Raw genomic sequence first — 23,681 nt, 5'->3', positions numbered from 1 at the left:
TCTGAAAACTGTCATTTTGACGAATGTCCCACATGTGTATTAGGTTTTCTCTGTTGTTTACATTATCTGAGCTTGCAGCAGACACTGCCACCACACCTCCAAGGAGGCGGAGTTCTAATATCTGGACCTTTGAGTGCATGGGCCTAGCTCTGTGTGCCTGTGACTATTTTCTGGACTATAACTAGAAACACAACATGCCTGATTGTGGATGGATTCTTTCACAAAATGGTAGAGGTTAATTCCAATATATAAGCTGACAAGAAAAGTTGCCCAGAATACACCAAAAACCATGTTTAGGGGTCTAAATTTACAAATTTTTCCTGGGGGAGGCCCCCCAAACCCCCCCCCTACAGGAGGGGGGCAACCCCCCTCCCGTACCTACCCCCCGCTCGCCACTTCGTGGCTCGCTGCAAGCCGCAAAGCAGCTTCCCTGCTACTTTCAGATATTAGCCTACTAGTACTACTTTAAAAGTTTCTGACAAGGCTGAGTAACAAATGCAGCCACACCTTGGGCACATAAAAATACGGTAAAAGATTTCACGGCCAGGTCAGCCCACTACACTTTTCGTAAAGAGTAGGGGTCTATCCCAGGCAGCATGAGTGAATTTAAAGTTATGCCTACAGTCCGGTCTTGTGCAGCCTGTACCTACAGTACAAAACTGCTGTCAGTGTAAGTGTTACTAGTTAGGCAAAACAAAATTTCTGATGTTTATCTTGTTATTGAGAAGAGAATCCTTCATACATTATGTGACGTTAACTTCAGTGACTGTGTGATTTTGCTCTGTGTCCGCAGCATGTCAAGCAACCTCTAAGCTACCCCCCTCCTAAAGGAATAAGCAGAACCTGCCCACACAGAAACGCACACCACACGGTGCCAGCAAGGAACCAGGAACAGGTAGGAAAATGCTACCATCTCATGAGTGATAGCATCTTGCAGATCTGTGAAATATACACGCATATAAAAGATTGTTAGGAAAATTGGCACGTGCAAGCAGTTAGGAATATGTGTATGTATCATGTCTCAGTGCAAGACTCTAAGATATACATAATGATATATTATATAGATACATTTGTCCTTCTGAATCTGTCTTGTGAAGTAGTCTTTTGGAAGAATGTGTGTTTAATACAACACTCAGGAGGCATGGAAAAGTTTCAATCTTGTTGGTATGACAGTGATTTAGTAGGATGACATCCTTTGGGAGCCCCAAAAGTGTGTGCGCAAATAAGCTTGGCAAACAAAATTGCCTCCATTATGATGAAATGTGAGTGGTCAGGAAAGTTGAACAAATGACTGAACACACAGAACATGGTACTATACTGTACCAGATGGACTTGACTTAAGCAAGTAAGCAAACCTAACATTGGATTCTTCAGTTTGTTCTTTCACATCTTGGCCTTATCATGGCCGTATGTGGAGGTATTTGCTATCTGCTTTGTCATCTGTTGTTCCTCCTCTGGCAAGTGTTAGACATGGAGATATATTGGCCTGAGTTAGGCCATGTTGATTTGATAATATTAATGACATCCGCGCAGGCATCAATTTCCGACCAATTTTCAACCGTTTCGAAAAATTTAAGAAGGGTTTTCGGCCATAAAGCAAATAATAAAAAAGCAGTGTCAAAATAAGCAAATACATGCAGGGTATTGCAAAAGCATATAACGCAAAACGTTTACTAATGTCATAGAATATGCCAAGGTCAAAGAAGATGTGAAAGGACAAAAAGAAGAATGATTGGTTGCAGGGATCTCCGTAAAGGATGATTGAGTGGCGGCCCGCCAGGCTGTCCTTGTCCGCCCGCCAGGCTGTTGATTTTCAAAGTTGCAATTTCTTTTTATGTTTCCCCAAGTTTTCCCTGGTAATTTTGCCCCAAACTTGGTACATTTTGGCCAAGTGGCGTGGATTTTACCAATTGTTTGCCCTGGCCTTTGTCTGCAAAAACTTGTGAATTGCCGATAATTGAAACACAATGACCTATCCCGCTATGATACTACAAAGAAACGCAATCAATGTGTCAAAATTTTGCATGTAAACAACCTTGCCCTCCCCCATGTTTACATTGTGAAAACGATCTTTTCCCAATGATAACATAGCAACAACACCACATGTATTTCATCAATAGAAACTGTATTACTCTCCAAATATTTCAGAATATTTTAAATCCTACCACAATCAAGTTTAGAGCTTCAAAAAGTCCCGATTCTTCCTTGACAATTAACGTAGAAGTTACGTTACTCCTGGCATGGCATTCCCGCCAAAGCTCACTTCCCACGGAAGAGCTCACTTCAAGTAAGGGGAATATCTTTTTTCAACAACCATTAAAACTTTGTCAGAAAAGTTTAAATTCATAGTGCACATCAAGAAGTCAATAAGTATCTCAAAGGCTATGAATTAGAGTAAATCATAATCTTATTTTATTAATTGTACCATGAATGTATTTTGAAAGAAAAAGTCTCCTCCCCCCAACATAGAGTGTGCTGCTTTTTCCAAGAAATAGGCCACATCTCCCCAGTCTGCCTGGCACCACAGGTAACATGATATCCTTGTTCTTGTAACCATTGGCTAGTGATGTTGCAATTCTGAGGGGTTCTTACAACGCATTTCTCAAAGCAAATATTTTAATTCTCTATGAATTAAACAATAATAGTAGTGTAATTTTGCTGCAGGGGGAAGGCACAAAATCTAGGGAATAAATGACAGCTATGTTGCAAAGACTTAAGTTGATTATTTAAAGTTTACACTATTTGGTTGTTGTGGCTAGCCCAAAACACATTTTTGTCATCTGATTTAGACCCTGGGACCACATGTAAAATTTATCATTTAAGTGGAGACTTTTGGATATGTTTATTGCTTTAATTTTTTGGGGGGAAAATATGCAGTACATTAATATAAATTTGGGACGGAAAAATTAGGACATTATGAGAGTTACTATACTGATGAGAGTACTGAGGGAGGATGAATAAAAGAAAAACATTCTTCTTTCCACCAAACTGGCAACTAATAATGCAGAGGCATAGACAAATGATATTATGCCTTTTATCATAAGAGTTTTTTTAGTGTGATTTGAAAGATTGGACTTGAGGATTTCTCTTCCCTTGTTGAAACTGTAGTTGTGAAGCTAACTCCCAGGAAATGGCCTCCATTTGTATTTGAAAAAGGTAAAATACAACAGCTTCTACCCCAGGAGGGGGGGAACCCCCCCTCCTGGACCACCCCCCTGCGCCGCGCTACGCACGTCGCCTTAGGGTGCTTCGCACCCTCCTCCATTCTGTTAAAAATTTCTGGGGAGAACCCTGGGTTGGTATACTGCTATATTCAGTTATGTGTTCAGTTATTTGTTCAACCTTCCTGACCACTCAGATTTCATAGTGAAGGCAACTTTTTTGGGTCAAACTTTTTTTTATTCACATGCTCGCATCAGTTTTTGGGTCCCCAGAGGATGTAGTCCATGTAATAAAATCAACATGACCTTAATTAGCATGAAGAAAATTGTTCAGAAATGACACCATTGTTCTTTCTTCTGTTTTCCAGGGAGACACTACTGTCTCAGAACGGAAACTGCAACTCTCTCCTCCTCTCTGGAAACACACCATCCTCTCCTGAGCGGGTGCTACTTTCCACCCACAGTTTGGTACAGGACCTTCTCCTGACTACTTTGACTCCTCTGACAGAGAATCCTCAAGTACAACGTAGACAAGACTCGCTCACTGCCCTTTGTGTTCACATAAGAGATTGAAAGATGGCCAATCCTCAGTGGAAGGTAAGAAGAGATTGAAAATTATTACACAAACTTTCCAACATATGCATTGTACATATACAGCTCTGCTACTTGATTTATGCATTCTGTTTGATTAAGGTAAGACCATTTGATATACACTTAATAACACAGTTAATTTTCAAAATTATAATCAGTTGTTTACATTTTGTATTTTAAATTAAGACAGCTATTGTCACTCTTCCAACTTGTATTCCTCTTCAAATGGTTATTTTCCTTATTAAGTCCACTGTTTATTGTACTTGACAAAAATGCTATGAGATTAAAAGCCCAATGCAAAATCAGTATATACTGTATATGCTGTATAGTATATACTGTAGAGTCTGTCTTCTCTGTCAAGACCATAGGAAGAGTAGGCTTTCAGTTAGCTAAACAGGTTTGAGAACAGTTTCAATTTTCACAAACATATACAGCGACATGTACAACAACATATATTTCATTTTCTCAGACTCCACAGTCACCCGTGGCAATCTACAGCAGCCCGGAGAGCCCACAGTCACCCATGTACTCTCCGCAACCCAACTTCGACACCGTGTACCAGCGCGTGAACGGCGTACGGGAGACGGGCATCATCGAGAAACTTCTTCACTCCTACGGGTTCATCCAGTGCTGTGACCGCGACGCTCGCCTGTTCTTCCACTACAGCCAGTATAAGGGAAATGTGGACAATATGAAACCAGGAGGTAAGCTGGACTTGTAGTCAAGCCCCTGTCACACAGTCTACTAGCTTTGGCCTTTTGTCAGAAGATAGCTTGAGACTTGAGCATATTGTTCATCTAAAAAGAAGAGTAGTAGTAGTGACAGTAAGTCCATTGTGTTCTGCTGCTGCAGTGGTCTGGACACTCTGCAGCTGCAATCAGTCTTTCTTCTACTCTCAGACTCTCCACTTCCACATCTGAAAATGTAGCCCATCACATTAAACGAGGCTCTGGGACCTGCAGCCATCAGCTTATCTACCAATGAAAATGTAATTTCTAGAACTTGCAGACTCACAGTCCAATCAGTTTATGTTCTGTAACTTATACTGAGGCTAGTAGCTATTCACTGGCATTGTATTGTACTTTTTTCCCCACTACATAAAAGCTATTATATAAGTTGTTCTGTGTAATGAGGCTACACATATCAGAATCAGATCTTGATTTAGAAAACTGAACATGAAAGATCTCCATGGTTTAATGTATTCAACTCTTTGCACAAGTGCAAAACATCCTAATTGTAAATACATGTATGTGAAGGAAAAGAAGTGAAAAGCCAAAATTAGCTGTCAGTAAATTGCCACCACAAATGGAGTGTCATTAAGATGAGTGTCAGGACTTGTTGTTGAATTGGAATTGGGAAAATTGCTTCATAACTGAATTGATATTGTGATGAGCAAGTAGCAAAAATCAACGAAACTACTCGATTGATTGATTGATTGATTGACGTATTGTGATTCGTCATCAGATGAAGTAGAGTTCGAGATGAGTCTGGACCAGCGGACAGGGAAACCGATCGCCTGCCGCGTCCTCAAGTTGCAATCTGGGTCGGTGACCTTTGAGGTCATGAGCGAAGAGCGTGTGATGGGACTAGTGACCACCGAGGCCAAGCCAGCTAGAAACAAATCAGTGAGTATCTAAAATCTTACAAACAGCTCAGAACTTGTAGTAATAGGTTGTTATTTGGTTACAAATTTAAATGTGTCCTCCACTACTAATTACCAAGTTTAAATTTTACCAATTTTAAATTCAAGTTCTTGATGACTAACATATTGCCTGTTAAATGATAACGTTTCAAATGTCCAAGCCGATTCCAAGGTGCACTTATTGAACACAAAGAAATCATCCAGTGCTTAATTTGATATACAGAAGACCATGTTTGAAACAAACACATTTGGCATTTTGGGGAATTGAAGTGAAACTAAATTCTTGTGGAGACACCATGAAAAAAAAGGAATGAATGAATGTGAATGAAACTATATGAGACATACGTTTTTGGTATTTTCCAAGCTTGTCTGATTATTTTATGCATGCTTTTATTTGACCCAGTTTTTTTTTACTTAATTGTCTGACAGAAATTAGCTGTTTCTGCATGATATTTGAATGGCTTCATGGGCATAGCATCTTGCCAAGCCTTCTTCACAGTGATGTTAACCTTGTTTATGTTGTTATTAACTAACTGCCTCAAGTAGGGTTGGGTACCGGACAGTGTACCTGTACAAAACCTTTTTTGTGTTGGACCAGTCCAGAAAAAATGGACCTAAAAAAAATCAGTCAACTGGATGTTGGACAGATTCAAAAATTAACAGATCACAGATCCAAGAAAACAAGAGCTTAGTAGAGGAGAGTTGATAGTCATTTTTACCAGGCTTCTACAGTCAAACTTGGTCGTAAACAAGGGCAGTTGGTATTGTTTACATGACTCAGATAGGATTTTAAAACGTCAATGGACGTCAGATACCCCACCAAACAGAATCCTAGCAAAATAGACCATTGTTTTGAGTATTGCCCATTCGCAAGTTTTCACAGATGATTAGGTCCATGTTCAGGTCCAGTCCTGGACCTGATCCTCTGGAGCTGGACCGTACCTGTATCTGAATTTTCTGTGCCGGTACCTACCCCTAGTAGCAAGCCTTTTGCTCCGACTGCTGTACTATATTTTGTTGTGCATGACGGATAACCAGCCTACCTAATTTGTGTTGCAGCCTGCAGAAGTTGGTTATGTTGCTATCCAGATTGGGAACAGGAGAGAGCCGGGGTTGTCGGGGGTAAGGAAAAACCACTGTCGGTCAGCTGATCAACCTGTCAACTCTCTTCTCTCTCCTGATTCTTATCTGTGTGCTTTTGTTTCAACCGTTTTTTGTTGTTCTCGACAACATGTTGTGATGTTCAGAAACGTTGGAGGTAACTGTAAGTTGAGTTGTTTGCACTGTTTTTGTTAATCTCTACACAAAAGAAGACAAGTTGCAATGCCAGTGATCACTAGGTTTAACTATGTAGATTTGTACACTTATAACATTGTTTTGACCAAAAATTTTCCTGGCGTCAAATACCAGAGTGACTAGGGTAGCGAATCCAACTTTGGTCATACTTCTGATTCCTGACATTTCTGGCCAGACATTTTCCCACTAGGAAAGGCACTTTACACGACTTTCCTCACTCCACCCAGGGGTAAAAATGGTACCTGACTTCGGTTAGGAGGTTAAAAAAAGTATTAGGCTCTGCCTTTGATTACATGCCCTAGACACAGTGGATAGCAACCCTCTGTCCCAAGAGTCTCAAAACAACTATGGGACTATTGTACTATCACTGAACGTTGGGTGTTACCAAGTGTTCGTCTTCAAATGTTAAACATTGTCGGGTGGAGTATTGGTTATTGTCAATTTCTTCACTGATGTGTTTGTTACTTTCTTTTCTGTTCCTTTCTTCTGTTGAAATGTTTGTTGGTAATGTTGCATCAAGAGCAGCAATGTCTTGTTTCTGTTCTAGTATTTCTCAAAGTTTCTGTTCTAGATAGCTTGTGTTTCATGATTGTTTGTAACTATCATTCTTTATGAATCACAGTGTTGTTTTGATTGTGACAATTTATTGCTGTACTATAGTCTGTTTTTGTAATCTTGTCATTGTCTTCGTCCATATCAGCCATGGTCCTTATTTAGCATGTCGCTTGTGCGCGGCATTCTCTCCAAGCTCTTTCGAAGTAAACAGTCGGAAGTGAAAGGAGGCTCCTCCCACTTCCTGTGTTCCCGTGAGTGATGACGTCAGTTTTTGAAGTTTCGCTGTGGAAAGTGGTCACGCTCTCCGAGCTCTTGTGTTCCCATATTTTTCTTCTTTTTCTAGCGCTATGAGTGATTCAAAAAAGGATAGTAGGAGACGTAAAGGGTCTCATGGTTCTCATAGTTCGTCCAGTAGGCATTCTTCTAGTGATAAACGCGCTCGCGAGGAGTTTTCACGTAGTAAATCGAGTTCTTCGTCACCACGTGGTATCGGGGACAAGCGCGAACTTGTCAGCGCCCCCCTCCCCCCCGGACACGAACGTGGAGACGGCGCGCTTGCGGACGGCCGTTCCACGGAGGACCCGGAGAGTAGCGGGCAAAAAGAGCTACTGCTAGAGGGGCAGAAGAGTCCTCGTCTTCCTCGGGAGCCGAACGGAGATAAGTCTCCTGTGCGTACGCCGGAATGGCCGGGAGATTTGGGCGAATTGAGAGACCTTCTCGGGGTCAACGTCATCCAGCAAGACCAAAACTCTCTTCGCGTAGCGTTTGGGTTAATGTCTGAAGAATTCAAAGGAGTTAAAGAGATCTTAGGGTCTATCGCCGCTTCAGTCGGCGCAAAGAGGCATTTAGGCGCTCCTTCTGAGCTTGAGTCCGAAGTTACCCCCTCGAAGAGGTCGCGTTTTGACAGCGGCGATGAGTCAACATGTTCGGCGGCGAGCGATATGTCTTTTGTGCCGTTCGACCGTGAGCCGGCCGCCCCGGAAAAAGTGTGGACTGCCCGGCAGTCCGTGGTGTGGTTTGCCGCAGATTATTTCGACTTAAAGAAAGAGCGCAAGACAGAGTCCTTGACGCACTGGCAAAACAAGTATTTGCTGCCCTCTAATGCTCCGAAAGAGCTGTCGGTGCCTGAGTTAGATTCAGCCGCTAAAGAGATGATCAAGTCGATCGACTTTTACAAAGGTAAGTCGGCTCTTCAGGTCGATAGAAATCTAGCTTCGGTTCATACTAAGTTGTTGCATGTAGTGGCACCAGTTTTGAATCTTTGGCAGATGTTGAAAGAATGTAACGGCGAGATTTCTGAGCCTGATAGAGATATTATGCAGGACTGTGCAGCTACTGCTGTTTGGCTCTTAGGCTCAGCTCACTCGAAGATCGCTGACGTTCGTAGATCATCTCTAGCGGAAGTTTCCTATCAGCCTACGGCTAAGGATTTGTTTGGTTTGATTCCTGATGACCCTACTCAGTTATTGAGGAATGATTTGGGCTCTAAAGCTAGAGAATTGGCTTCAGGCAAGAAAGCCTTAGTTGATACTTTGAAACCAAAGCAGTCGTCCCAGCGGGGGCGAGGCGCTTCGAGCGCTTCTACCTCGAGGGGCAGGGGTGGCTTTCGCGGCAATCGGAAGTTCCGCCCTCCCCCCTCTCGCCAGTCAGGAGGAAACTCCAACTCTAAGTTCTACTGGGGTTCGCAGTTTTCCCGTACCTCCAATCAGTCAGGAGACGGGAAGAAATCTAAGTAGTATCTCCCAGTCTTGTTTACATCAGCTTTTACGCCGGCGATTGCCTGCACTTCAACCTGTACCTCATCCTTTGCCGAATCCCCTCCCTCATGGAGGGCGTTTAAAGTTTTTTTTGCCAGTTTGGCGCAAGCTAACTTCAGACCAAGTTATTCTGGATATAGTTAAGGGGTATAGGTTGCCGTTCAAACGATCGCCGCCAGTGCAGACTAGTATTCCTTGGACCCGTGCTATGACACGGGAGCAAGATTTGGCTATTGATTCTGAGATTGCTTCTATGTTGAATAAAGGGGCAATTCAAGAGGTTCCCTTCAGTTCTGATTTGTTTATTTCTAGACTGTTTACAGTGCCCAAGAAAACAGGCGGGCTTCGGCCAGTTATCAATCTTAGACCTCTTAATAGGTGTCTTTTTGTTCCAAAGTTCAAAATGGAAAGCCTGGTATGGTCAGAGAGTTAGTTCGTCCAGGTGATTTTTTTTTGCAAAATAGACCTCACTGATGCGTACTTTACAGTAGCCATCCACCCGAATCATCACCGTTTTCTTACGTTTGCGTGGAAGAACAAGTTTTTCTCGTTCGTTTGTTTACCGTTTGGCGTTTCGAGCGCCCCACTTGTGTTTACGAAGCTTCTTAAGGTGGTGGTTTCGCACCTAAGACGTAGAGGCATCAGGTTGATTATTTATTTAGATGATATGCTGATTTTTGCAGACAGTAGTGATCGATGTAGGCAAGATGCCATCACAGCGACAGACTTCATTGCCCATGTTGGGTTTGTCACAAATTTGGGTAAGTCTGTCCTGGAGCCAACTCAGTGTATTACCTTTCTTGGTTCAGGGTTAAACTCTTTGAGTATGTGTCTGTTTCTCCCTGGTGTCAAACTACAGGAGTTGAGCCAGTTAGCTGGCGAAGTACTAGAGAGAGAGTGCCTGTCAGCACGGCAGTTAGCAAGTGTCATCGGGAAGTTCCAAGCAGCCACAGTGTCCGTACTGCTCGGTCCTCTGCATCTTCGACATTTGCAACTTCTCCTCATCTCATGTCTACGACAATCCGGCGGTTTTTGGCAAACTCCCGTTCGACTAACCGAGTCAGCACGTCAGGACCTTATCTGGTGGAGGGACGAGCTACGCCTTCACAATTATCGTCCGATTCACTGTCCGGAAGAAAACGTAGTGATCGAAACCGACGCCTCTCTCGATGGCTGGGGAGCATTCGCAAATGGCGTGAGCACAGGCGGGCGTTGGTCGCGCGCAGAACGCGGACAGCACATAAATCAGTTGGAAATGCTGGCAGTCTTTCTGGCACTGAAGGCCTTTTGCAAGGACAGGGCGAACTGTACAGTACGAGTCAAATCGGACAACTCAACCGTAGTTTCGTACATCAACCGCCGAGGCGGCACAAGGTCGCCAGCCCTTTCAAATCTGGCTCTAAGCCTGTGGGATTACTGCGTGGAGAGAAGCATCCTGTTGTCAGCCGATCACGTGGCGGGTGTAACCAACGTAAGAGCGGACTTCAGGTCCAGACACTTCGCTCGCACAACAGAGTGGTCACTCTGCCCACAAGTGTTTCAGGCCATACAGAAGATGTGTCCCAGTCTGCGCAGAGCGGGAGCGGTAGATCTCTTCGCATCCCGACTCAACAGGAAACTACCCAAGTTTGTGTCTTGGGAGCCAGACCCAGAGAGTCTGGGGACGAATGCGTTCACGATGAACTGGAACCAGTGGGAAGCTCTGTATGCCTTTCCCCCATTCAAGATCATCGAGAGGGTCTTGAGGAAGGTCCGCCAGGACCAAGTAACAGTGCACTTTGTGGCACCGATTTGGGACACAGCGGCATGGTATCCACTGATACTAGAAATGTCCGTGAGAAAACCAGTACGGCTGCCTCGGTACCCGTCGCTTCTCACACAACCAGGAGACGGAAGTCAGCACCCGCTGAGCAGCACATTACGTATGGCCATGTGGACTGTCTCCGGCGTCAGTTCCGAGAGTTCGACATTTCGGAAGGAGTTACAGAGATCCTCCTCGCCTCCTGGCGTCCTAAGACCAGAGGACTCTATGCGTCAGCGTGGAGGAAATGGGCTCGCTGGAGCCGTTCTCGGGGTTTGGATCCCGTTTATGCACCTCTGAGTAAGGTACTGGATTTTCTTCATCATTTGTTTTCTACGGGTTTCCAATATAGAACACTCAATGTTTATAGATCTGCAATATCTTCCACTCATGTCAATGTAGAGGGAAAACCAGTAGGAGCACACTCCCTTGTCTCCCGGTTTATGAAGGGAGTGTTTGAGCTTAGACCGCCCATGCCCAAGCATATTGCTATTTGGGATGTCTCTGTTGTTCTGAAGTTCCTCAGACAGTGGTCTCCTGCGAAGTGCCTGAGTTTGAAGCAGCTCACCTTCAAGGTTGCTATGCTAGTGGCGCTAGTGTCTGCTGGTCGGGAACAATCGCTAGCTCTGCTCAGTACAAGTCACATGTCTTCGTCTAAAGAGGGGATTTTGTTTGTTATTGATAAGGTCACAAAAACGTCACGTCCAGACAAACCTTCACATTCTTTGTGGGTGGCGAAGTTTGACAACAAAGTGTTGTGTCCGGTCACTTATCTGCGGGCATACTTAGAGAGAACTGCTAGGTTTCGCTCCTCGTCTGACTCTCGGGTGTTTCGGGGGTTAGTCAAGCCTCATAAGGCGGTTGGATCTTCCACTATTGCCCGTTGGCTTAAGCAAATGTTGTCTGAAGCAGGTATCAAAGAGTACTCAGGCCATTCAGTCAGAAGCGCTTCAGCTTCAGCTGCCTTCAAGGCTGGCGTTTCTGTTAAGGATATTTTGAAGGCGGCAAATTGGGCCAATGCTACTACATTCGAGAGGTTCTATAATAAACCTTCTAACTCTTCTAGTTTCCACTTTGGTTGTTCAGTGCTGGCCTCGGCTTCAAAGTCATGCTAATTAAGGACCATGGCTGATATGGACGAAGACAAATACAAATTGGACAAACTTACGTGTCAGGACAATTGTAGTTGTCTGTCGTCCATTGAAGCCATGGTCCTTCCCGCCCTAGTATCTTGCTAGGGTTCGCTTTTAGTTTCCCACCCTAAGTTTTCGGCCAGCACTGTTGCTTCTAAAAAACTGACGTCATCACTCACGGGAACACAGGAAGTGGGAGGAGCCTCCTTTCACTTCCGACTGTTTACTTCGAAAGAGCTTGGAGAGCATGCCGCGCACAAGCGACATGCTAATTAAGGACCATGGCTTCAATGGACGACAGACAACTACAATTGTCCTGACACGTAAGTTTGTCCAATTTGTATTTTGTTACTAATGATTGCAAACTAACAAATCATTACATACATAGTAGATGGTATAGGAAATGTTTACACATCATTATTTTGAAATCACATTATAATCTTTTGCACTTATGGTATTTGGTCTGTCACAAAACTATATTCAGTTCCTTCATACGGTTCAAATATGAAAGCTGTCAAGATACCTGTTAAGGATTCGTATTGGTTTATTTTTTGTTGATAGTTTTTATTTCTCTTAGTTGTTTTTTTAGTATGTAAATGTTTGTTTATTCACAGCCGGATGTATGCACTGGGAAATCATCATACTCTGGAAAATGGAGTGATGGTGGTGAACCTTTACTGTTGCAACCACAGTTACCGGGACATAACAGGGTATAAGTCTTAAAGTTAAACTTGGGAATGGGAGTGGGAATGGTATCTCTTCCACCTGTCCTCTTCCTTACCTAAGTAAGACCATAGCTCCTCCCGCGACACTGTTGTATTGGTCAACTCGGTGAGCAAACTTTCTCCATAGGGTGGGGTCTTGTGCTGATACTGCCATGGTTTTCATGTTGTTAAGACCTATATCTGTTGTTTAAGATGGTTTGTCTTAGTGTAACTTTTGGCCTACCCCTAGGACGGGTGCCCCTACAACTTAGTACAAGCCCTGTCCTCTTACCTGGTGGCTTTTATACAAGTTAGTTGGAATATACATGTAGCACTTTCACCTCTTACCTGTCTTGACCAGGTTGTATCTGTCTCTGTTTTTTGGCCAATCTTGTAGTGGTAAATTTCCATCTGTCATTAGTGTGTTTACAGCAGCAATTTATACTAACAACTCCAGGGTGGAATAAGGGATGGTTCGTTAGTTGTTTTGAGGAACTTTTGGTGAAAGCTGTTGTGGACAGTCCTTTGGGCAACCGTAAGGATATATCATAATGACTATCTCCAATAGGGGAAAAGGTGGAAAATCTTGGTTAGGTTGATGTGCCATATAAGGAACACTTTGTTGATGGCTTTCACACATAATCATAAGGTCATCTTTTGGTGGTGGGTTGTGTACTTGTTCCAAGGTTGGAAAATAGAACTGTGTCAGAGATGATAACACAATGCAGAATTGAGACTTGAGAAAACTTGTAAATATGTTTTAAAAGTAGGGTCAAGAATATGTGAATCCTCGTAGAAAGATGACAATCTGTCACTGAAAAAAGATAGCTACATGTGCATGTAGTACAGATAATTGACCAAACTCACTTAGTCCAGACCTGTAAATTGTTTTGGTACGCAGCCCTAATGAACATACATGTATTTGCAACTCATGTACTGGCGAAACTACAATTCAGCTAAGATACCAATAACTTTTTATTTATAAACCAGTTTACTACTACTTTAATTTCTTTAGTGGGAAATAAACCATTATTAGTACCAGTAGTACTGTGTGTTAGAGAAAAAATGTAAACATGTGGATGTTATTATCATTTGTACGCCACAGCCCACGGAGATGGGCCGCGTGTCGTACGAGCAGGCGGGAGAACACTTCTACATCCCGTACGGCGTGGAGGACGTGGAGGGCGGCGCTCAGCTGAAGAAAGGCGACGAAGTTTCCTTCTTCATCGCTACCGATAAAAGGTTGGTGATGGGGACCGGGTAACGTTTCTGTGTCATGTATGCAATTATTAAGTGGTAGCCAAGATAGCTAAACAGCATGGCAATGATAAGTACAGTGAAAACTGCTCAAGAAGACCACTCAGGACCTTTGAATTCTGGTTTATATGGACATGATTTGTAACGGCTCGAAATTCATTTTTTGGATTAGGTTAAACCGAAGAGTGAGTGTGTGTGAGTGAGGTGCACTGGTGCACCCAAGCTTAAAAATGGGTGCACCAAAACATTTTTGGTTGCACCAGATAAAGTAGAATGTCAGAAAAACCTAATTTCGATGAACCCAAATTCCAAATTCTTAAACAAGTACTATTACGGACATTTTATTATCTTTCTAACACAGATGTCAAGAATGTGGTGCATATTAGTATAATTTGATATTTTTACAAACCTAAACCCCCGAAAATATTTGGGTGCACATCTCCAATTTTTGGTGCACCACGGTGCACATCATGCACCCAGTACTTTGAGTCCTGTGTAAAGATTGTGTCGATGGGAAAATTATTTAAGGGGCCACTAAAATGTGGTCACATTGGCCAGGTGGTCCTGATACAGAGGTGGTCTCTTGTAAAGGTTTGACTGTACCCATCCAAGACTTGGGTAGTTACTTAATATGTAAAAAATACCATTGAGTTACATAGCAATGCATGGCAGCAGTTTTGACCAACATGTTACTCCCTGGGTTGCTCCTAGATTCTCCCACACTTAACCGATTGTCATTTTGTTGCAAGATATTAAACAGTTTGCGTTTTATATGGAAAAACCAAGTCCAGGTTGTAGGAAAGAAAGAGTAGGTAAGCTACATTCCATCCTGCATTTTTTGGACCAACCTACGTAAATCCCTGGATAGACAGCAAGGTAAAGTCAGAAGTTGTGATTTACCATACGGTAATAGAATATTTCAGGTGGGTCTTGGGTCTCTTTCTTCGCTGCATGATATGTGTGTGATTGGCATGTTGTGGAATGGAGAATCAGGTCATACCTACCTTACCAAAAATTAAATGGGCTCTGATTTTTCTAGTACAAAAACAAAAACTGCCTGCTAGAATCAGTAAAACTTTTAAAGTCATTTATCTAAAGATGGTATTTTTCTTAGAGATGGTTTGACAAAAAGAAAGGAAAGGGAAAAAGAATACATTGCCTCAATCTTTTATTCTGCTTTTAAGTTTATGGTTATTAAAGAAATATCACAGAATTGAGGCAGTTTGTATGTAAAACCCATGTCACACATAGCTGACCATGGCTCAAGGCCTTCTCCAGACCATGGTTAGGAGTTAGTCATGATCAAGGTAATCTGTGGTTAAGAGATGGTTAGTAAGGCTACCTATGACTGGTAGTTAAAGACAGTCTGCGCCAGCTGACTATGAATTTTGAAAAATCTAGGTCATGAAAGTAATATCCTACTTAAAATAGCAGACAATAGCTAGAATAGGTCAAATTTCTGGCTTAGCTCCCAGCCCAGCTCCAACCTTGGTTTGAGATTGGTCTGGTGCAAAGTTGTGGGAAGGTCCTAAAATTGTGACAAGGTATTGAACCAAGTAGAAGGTAGAGCTGGTATGGCCTGAAGCCAGTGTGAAAGATGGCTGCGTTTACGCACTGTGAGGAAGTGGTCACGGTTGCTACGTGGTCGTACCGTGCCGTCAGGTCAGTTGGTCGATAAGTTATAAAACCTTTGGTTGATAAGTTTATTCAGCCCGTCTGCCTCCTGTACAGAGCGGAGGACATGCAGCAAAAATCCTGGCGAGACAAGCCAGCCAAGGTGGTGCCGGATCCCAGGTAACTCTTCTTCTCACTACTACTCCCTTTGTTCAGTACCTACTCGCCTGGTCTCCTTACAGGTGAGTTCTGTACAGGTAGACCTCTACTGTCTGTGTACCTACAATTCAGTACTCTTCAGTACTACACATGTACTACTGTGTCAATGATGTGTACAAAAGCTATATGGTGCCATGTTTGTTCTTTGGCACAAAGAGAAGTCCTAGATTCTGTACTTATAAATTACTTCGTGGCTGTATTGTATGAGTGAATACTGCGAAATTTCTGTCCCATATTCTCAGTTCTTATCCTACAAACATACACGTACTTGCAGTTTCCTTTCTATTCTGTTCTGGTGTTTGTAATTATAGTTGTCAACAATTTTGGTAGCACAGTCAAAACTGCCCAAGGGACCAATAAAATCTGGTCTATATGGACAGGTGGTTACTATAGACAAAGCTTGTGTCTATTGGGAAAAATATCAAATTGTATACCAAAAAGTTACTTTGGCCAGGTGGTCCTTGTGTACATGTGGTCTTTTGTGTATCAATGGCCAAGACGTTTGGTCTTTGTATACAGGTGGACACCGGTACGGGCTTGACCTTATATCAATAGCCAAGTCTTTATGTAGAGGTGGTCACTTGTACAGGTTTGACTGTATTACCTTAAGCTGATGTCTCACTGCACTTTGGGCATCGGTGCGACACTGCGGGGTTCGTTCGCTGTGGCACTGTTTTGTTATTTTCTCCGATTTCTTATAATTAGATATTGCATAATACGTAAAAGTATGACTTACAAGACAACAAAATACACAAAACTTAAGAAAATTCATTCTTCATCTCTGAAATTCGATGGGTATCCTTTGAACCCCGCAGTGCAGCGCTGGTGCCCCAAGCTCAGTGAGATACCACCTTTAGTTACATGTAATGTGTACACAGCATGATCTCTCACTGCCTGTGTGTTTGTGTGTTGTGTTGATTCCAGGAACGGGAATGTGCGTGCCAGGAAGGTGCAGCTGATCTCCTCGGTGCCTGTGGAGCGCTACATGGGCGTGGTCTGCAGTATGAAGGAGTCCTTCGGCTTCATCGAGAGGGCTGACGTGGTGAAAGAGGTAAGTGCCCCTCCTGCAGGGTTCTAGCTAGTGCGTTTTAGTGTAACGGGACACTTCGCTATAATCTGCAACAACCATCCTAAGATGAGGACCACTCCTCTAATTTTCGCGTAGTGGTACTTTGCTATCATGTACTTATTTAAAAATATCATGAAAAATGATGGTATGCTACTCCAAACTGACCAAAAAGTCCTTCAAAAAACATGTGATGTTAACAGAGTTACAGTAAGCCCCCTCACAGGTACCCTTATTATGCCAATGTTTTACCTTGCTACAAGAAAGAGTTGATGTTTAAGAAGGCTCCACATTTTCCTTGATTTTATGTGTGTTTGTCACTTACATTACCTTTACCTGTAACCTAAAACTTGCATATCTGTTGTTTAGTCCATGAAAGGAATGAAAAAATTGAAAAAACATAATAAGTGTCGATGGAGGTTAGACTGTCAGTGTCACTGACGAAAAACTCCAGATGGCTGTTTGAAACCTCTGACCATTTCCAAAATCATATCCAGTTGCTTGTGTAACTGCTTTTTGGTATGACTTATAATAAGGTTTGTCTTTTTACATGTGTTTTTTTTTTCGCCAGATTTTCTTCCATTACAGTGAGTACCCGGGTGACATCCGTGAGATTGAGCTTGGAGACGACGTGGAGTTCAGTATTGCAACAAGAAATGTAAGAAATGTAAGGTATTCATTTCCAGCATTTACTAGCACCACAAACCTTACACCTACAGAAGGTGGCCTGTTATCAATAGATAAACTTGTTAACTAATATAATGAAATAGATTTTGAGGACCTAGCTTTCGGTGTAGTAAGGTTTAAGGTTTAACATTTGGTACAGAATTTGTGTTGGTTATATGGTTAGGAAGAAGGAAATGTTTAAAAATTTGGTACTGTGGTAAAGATTATAGCCACTTGGTACCTTAAAGGAAGCTTGATGGGATTGATTATCTCATGTTCTTGTAACTGGCTTCCTTGACTGTTATTACTGTAAAGCAGGGTTCTAGCCAGCCTGAAATTATTTTCCGCCCGCTGGATTTTGAATGGAAATCCTGTTGAAGGCGCAATGATCCTTGTGGGGTCTGGGAGCATACTCTCTTGGAAAATTTTGAAATCTAGTCTGAAATAGTATTTTCTTTATTTTGAGGGGCAAATTTTGCTGATGAACTCGGCTTGGTTCAATTCCTGTCCATCACGGGACGGAATAGGCAAGATTTTTATCCAATTCCAGTGCCAAAAGTCCGTCAAAGGACGGACGAACACTGGCTAGAACCCTGCTGTAAAGAGAAATTTACATTTGTAGAGATAGATATATGTTATTGTATACTGTTAAGTTCTTAATTTTACACCCGTGGAGTGACAAATGCCAAATTTCTTTGACAGTCTGACACTTTATTTAGTGCAATACTTTGCACTACAGCTAGGTGGCACTGCTGCAATGTGAAGAATACAAAATGTTAGCTGTTGTAGCTCCATGGTTGTGACATAAGAACTTTGTTCTTCAAGACATTGAGCTCCATTCCATTTATACCCGTAGGGTAAGGAGGTGGCCACCCATATTAAGAAACTGATAGAAGGCACGGTCGTGTTTGAAGACGTCAGCAACGAACGCATCCGAGGGAAGGTGATCAAGCCTCTTCCTCGTGGACCACAGCGAAGACAGGTGAATTCCCAAGTCTTATTAAGATACATGTTTTACTTTAAATTATCCTCTTCATTCTTGATAACACATATGTATATAGATGACTCTTTTTTTCTGTCTGGGATAGGAGAGTCCCATAGATCCCTGGGTATCTCACACTTCTTTCAATAGTTTTGAGTCCCTCTTTTTCTTTGCTCATCTGATCTACAGTTTAGAGCAACTTTCAGTATCTGTTTGTCCGTCATTTTAGTACAGTGGAATCCGCTTTATTGTATCGCCTATTTGTCTGGGCATTTTATCCAATTATCCGGCCTATTCTAGAGTCCGAAGTTGGCTATATGACCAGCTTTAGCGGCATTGGTTGGGGAGGGGTGTAGTTTTGAAAACCAATACGCAAACATAACACACAGACGCTCATAGAGGTTACCACTCTAACGATACGGAACTCCGTTTACAAAACTTTAATCATATGTTCCGATACTGTGCGATTTCTGTGAGATGCTTGATCTAATAAAGAGTTCAAATCAGTGGCTAAATGCACATGTGGAAAAGTACGCTTGACTCGCACAGCCGTGCGTCGGCAATTTGGCGGCATACCAAAACAAAGACGAACATGGCTCCGCTCGTATGCCGGAGAATATGACGTTACTTTCATAATTTTAAGTTAAAACAACGGTATTGGAGAGTGATAAACTCTTCACCTTCTTGTCTACAACTTGTGTCCACAAATTACTCTGAAATTTACGTCTTTCGCGGTGGAAGACGGAAAAAATTCACGTTCAAAACATTCAAAATGGCGGCGCTTGGGTTGAGATATCCCGCCATTCAATGCGCAAGATAGGTCATTGCGAAATCACACCCCTGTTGCGTTACGTGCGTTGTTGTAAATCTACGTAGCACAGCCGAAATCAGCTCAATTAATGAGACAGTGGATATGACAAAAACACATTTTTGTAGGGTAAACCAAGTTTAGACATTGTCTGAAGGGGAAATATGAACTCAAAAGCGTGTTGACATTCCAATGACGTTCGCCCATCATGCCTTGCGGCAACCTAACAAAATGGCGCCTAACTCTAAATGTTCGCACGCTAGCACAGCGCTATCGGCTAGATTTTCTGTGGAATGTAACTTTCTTACGGTCCTTTACATGGCTTTACGCCTTTATACATACATTTACTAGTTACCTTTGGACTCATTTTGTAAGTTTTAGGGCATATTTTACAATTGTTAATTTGTGTGACCTGACGTAATTCTATCCAAAAACCCGAAGTTTGAGACCGTGGGTTATCCAATTCTGCGATGTTCTAAACAATAGAATGAATGGCAAATGTTTTGGGATTTCGTAATTCTATCCGATTACCCGAATTATCCAAAAAGGCGTAATACGAATAATTGGAATCCACTGTATATGGCCAAGCCATTGAAACCTTCTGCCGATAATTTCAGTGCTATTTAGTTTGTCATGTAAAATCTTGTAAAGCCAGAAGATGTTATTGTAATCAGTCAGTGTTGGAAAGTGACTGACGGTCACAAAAAGAATGATGGCTAGGTGAAAATTCTCTGGTTATGAACAGTTACTACAAGAAATTTTTTGTCCATATGATTGCCTTAGTTCACTTTTATTTCACTTTGCATTGCATTGCAAGGACTTCCTTTCTTCCCAACAGAGCGATCCGCTATCTGGGCGACTCTCGTACGAGGCCGAGGACGGCGCGACCAAGGACATCCCGTTCGGCGACCGTGACCAGCGGTCGGAGTGTTCGCTGCAGGTGGCCGACATTGTGGAGTTTAACATCGCCACCGACCGCCGCGACAAGCTCCAGCGGGCCACCAACATCGACCTGCTGCCGGAGACCTTCCGTACGACAGGAGAGAAGAGAGAGATGGTAGGGCTGTTGTTACCTTGTTTTTAGTGTGTCTGTGTGTGTTTGTGTTTCCAGATATCTGTTGTAACTCAAGAGCCTCTGGATGGATTATTATGATATTTGGCATGTGGTTAGGAGTTGAGGAAGATCAATTTTTGGCCCCCTGGTGTGTGACCTCGTTTTGTAATGTCATTTTCTACTAATTCTAGGTAAAATGTTGGTCTTGTGCAGTACAGAATTTACGTCAAAGAATGCTGTTAAATAATCCGTTAATGCTACAGTTGAAGTGATTTTTTAATTGTAAGATTTTTGCTGATATACAGGATTATTCATAATAGGTATTCCAACGCTACCGCGAAAACGTCCTGCCGCATGGCGATCGGTAAATTTCTTACCATCTTCCCACCCTCGCGGCACAAAAACTATTCACTCCTAGAGGCATATTTACCCATAAAAATAAAGCATATAAGTTTCTCTTTCGTGTGATATGTTTGTTTGGTCTGTTAAATGTCCAAAACGCCAAAAATTTGCCGATGAAAACGGCGCGACGTGCGCCTTTCGGCCGGGGTTGGAAAACACGGGCCCAAAACCTCCCCCCTCCCCCAGCTCGCTACGCTGCGTTCACGGCGCTTGCGCATCGCCGTCTTAGACCGCAGCAGAATGAAAGTAGTGTCATTGCAAAGAGCAGATTACGAGCTTTAAAATGATACCGGTGACAGTTGTCAACTTTTATTTTTTGCCGGTAAAAATTCCACTTGAAGTGATTGATCGATGTTTAATTGTAAAAATCTCCGCAAAAATTTTATTTTTGCCGGCTGTCACCCCTGTCCAAATGACGACAAAAAAATAGGCTACGTTTTGATGTAATCGGCATGTCTATTGCATGCACGCCGGCGGATCGCGGAGCTTGTTTTCCTGGCGAGGTCGGCCCTAGCGCCCTGTGTTTGGCCGGCCGCGCGATCCTGACGCGCCGAAGTTCGGCCGCGCGCCTCTTACAAATAGAAGTTATGTGACTGAAGCGGCACAAACAGATCCTTTTCGACGCTATAGAGCAGGAATTTTCAGGTAAAATACTTTGATGAATTTTTAGTGTCTGTAAATTGTTGGTTTGTTTTGGGATGGGGTACTTTTGTGTCCTCAAGGAAGAAAATGTTTTCTTTGTTTTGACCATTTTTTTGTTGTCTATAGACAATGCTAGCAATGCAAAATCATGTCTTTATCCATGTTTTTAAGTCATGAGACAATGTAAAACATTACAGTTTTAGATTTGTTAATCATTCTATTTCTTTCTTTCTTGTTATGTGAAATTGGCCTGTGAATCATAAATTTTCTTGCCTTGTTCCAAGTTCAAAATACCATGGTGTATTTTTTTTTACTTGTTGAACTTGAGGCAACCGTGGCCCCCGGTTAGGGGCAGCCGGGGAACCTATGCCCAAATTTTTCAAAATAAATAATTTATGGTATTTTCAATATCGTTAGTATTTGTGTGAATCATTTCTTGCCTTGTTCCAAGTTCAAAATACCATGGTGTATTTTTTTTTACTTGTTGAACTTGAGGCAACCGTGGCCCCCGGTTAGGGGTCAGCCGGGGAACCTATGCCCATTTTTTTTAAAAATCAAAATAAATAACGACATTTTCAATATGATTATTTGTGTGAATCATTTCTTGCCTTGTTCCAAGTCCAAAATACCATGGTGTATTTTTTTACTTGTTGAACTTGAGGCAACCGTGGCCCCCGGTTAGGGGTCAGCCGGGGAACCTATGCCCATTTTTTTTCAAAATAAGAAATCAATGGTATTTTCAATGTCATTGTTATTATTCGTCAAATCATTTCTTGCCTCGTTCCGAGTTCAAAATACCAAGTGTATTTTTTCACTTGTGTGGCCACCTGTTCTAAGGTCAGCCGGGGAAGCTATGCCCAATTAAAAAAGCATTTTCATTTTCATTGTGAAGTAAGTTTGTTACCAGATTGTTCAGGCTAGTGCCATGTGGCATTTTGTTTGACTTTGCACGTCTGGATTATTTTGTTAAGTAAAGATCATAAATCTGCAGTACTTACCTGCAATATTATATTCTTGTCAGTCTACAGTTTGGTAATGGCGACCTCCAAGACAAGCCCACATGGTACCCAGGTTCAGTCGTAGAAGATGGTGTAGAAGCAAATTGACACTTACTGACTTACCTTCTTCCATCCGGTTTTGGGAATTTATCTAATCTTAATCTATTTTAACTTCAAATCTTCTTGATGTATTATATAGAATTCAGTTACATGTATGTGTCAGTCTGATTCTTTCTTTATAACCACTTTATTACATCATACAAAAGAACTGTAACTACAAATCACCGTACTAGTAGTGATGGTGTGGTACTTGGGTAGGACGTCTTCGCCGCAGAAAGATGACCATCATCGTTATGGTAGACACAATAATAAAACTAAAAGTTTAATTGTTTATTAGGAGGAATATTCTATCTAATCCCAGATGTGGCTGATAAAAGACTAGCAGAGAAAAAACTTGAAGAATGTAGGTTGTAGTACCAATAAGTAGAGCGAGATACGCATGTATTGGATGGTGTAGGACAAATGTAAAGCTGACAAGTTAACTAGTTGTGCTGCCAATTTAACTAAATAAAAGTGTTAAGTTTGTTAAGAAAGCACAGAACAGTTAGTGCCACAGGAAATGATAAGTAGGCCTGTTTTTTTGTGCAAAACTTTGTGTACTTTCTATGATACAGGTGATAATTACTGATTATAAGAATTATCGGGAAGTAACACATCCAAATTCCAAGAAATCTAACTATGTACATTTACAGAAAATAGCCTGTGACCTTGAAAAATGTTTACATTGTCATGATAAATTCAGTGTTTACATTGTCTATCTATCATTATTTTATCTCTTCTTCTTATAGTACTAACATCTGTCATGTATTGTGCAAGTGTGAACTTATGCTAATGATGCAGTGTAACATTGTGCCTCATCAAATAATGCGAGATGTTCATGCAATCTTACCTTTGACCTTGACCAAGTTGACCTTCTTATTAAAGAAGTTACCATTGTTGACATTCTGTGGATGTGACATTCTTTGGTAATAGGAAATAACATAATGCTGTACATTGTAAAAGTATTTTAAGTATGGTACTCGGTCTAGTACAGTGCACCGTATAGTATACTCACCCGCAAAATACCATAGAACGCAATCAAAAATGTGTGTATATATACCAAAATTTACTCATTTTCTTATGAAGTACAGATAACATGACTGTTATTGTGTGAAAGAACACCACTGGGTGCTGTTTTATGTGAAATATTGGAAGACATGGTCATTCCTGTCAAGAGATACAAGTGTGTAAACTTTGGAGGAATTTTCCTTCCCCAGGGGTCAAAGGTCACGCT

At 42.0% G+C, this 23,681-nt stretch overlaps 1 protein-coding gene and 1 long non-coding RNA gene across 14 annotated transcripts in view; both read left to right on the top strand.

Annotated features, from left to right (window-relative positions):
- LOC118406575 (cold shock domain-containing protein E1-like) overlaps nt 1–23,681 on the top strand; it is a 36,416-nt gene that overhangs the window by 1,818 nt on the left and 10,917 nt on the right. For 3 of the 13 annotated variants that reach the window (XM_035806680.1, XM_035806677.1, XM_035806676.1), the window contains exons 2-13: nt 794–895; nt 3,530–3,758; nt 4,222–4,456; nt 5,217–5,377; nt 6,454–6,516; nt 12,551–12,646; nt 13,746–13,882; nt 15,629–15,691; nt 16,655–16,781; nt 17,368–17,463; nt 18,319–18,444; nt 20,070–20,309. In XM_035806680.1, coding sequence (XP_035662573.1) covers nt 3,738–3,758; nt 4,222–4,456; nt 5,217–5,377; nt 6,454–6,516; nt 12,551–12,646; nt 13,746–13,882; nt 15,629–15,691; nt 16,655–16,781; nt 17,368–17,463; nt 18,319–18,444; nt 20,070–20,309 — 1,365 coding nt within the window. In that variant the 5' untranslated portion in view covers nt 794–895; nt 3,530–3,737. The remainder of the gene's footprint in view (nt 1–793; nt 896–3,529; nt 3,759–4,221; nt 4,457–5,216; nt 5,378–6,453; nt 6,517–12,550; nt 12,647–13,745; nt 13,883–15,628; nt 15,692–16,654; nt 16,782–17,367; nt 17,464–18,318; nt 18,445–20,069; nt 20,310–23,681) is intronic. The other 10 variants (XM_035806687.1, XM_035806684.1, XM_035806681.1 and 7 more) reach the window with 9 other exon arrangements.
- On the top strand, nt 20,336–23,348 carry LOC118406580. Its single transcript, XR_004830051.1, has 2 exons — nt 20,336–21,353; nt 22,379–23,348. It is a non-coding gene; the product is annotated as an uncharacterized LOC118406580 (long non-coding RNA).

The sequence above is a fragment of the Branchiostoma floridae genome, chromosome 19 (genome assembly GCF_000003815.2).
Source record: "Branchiostoma floridae strain S238N-H82 chromosome 19, Bfl_VNyyK, whole genome shotgun sequence".
NCBI lineage: Eukaryota > Metazoa > Chordata > Leptocardii > Amphioxiformes > Branchiostomatidae > Branchiostoma > Branchiostoma floridae.
This window is presented reverse-complemented; position numbering and strand designations above follow the sequence as displayed.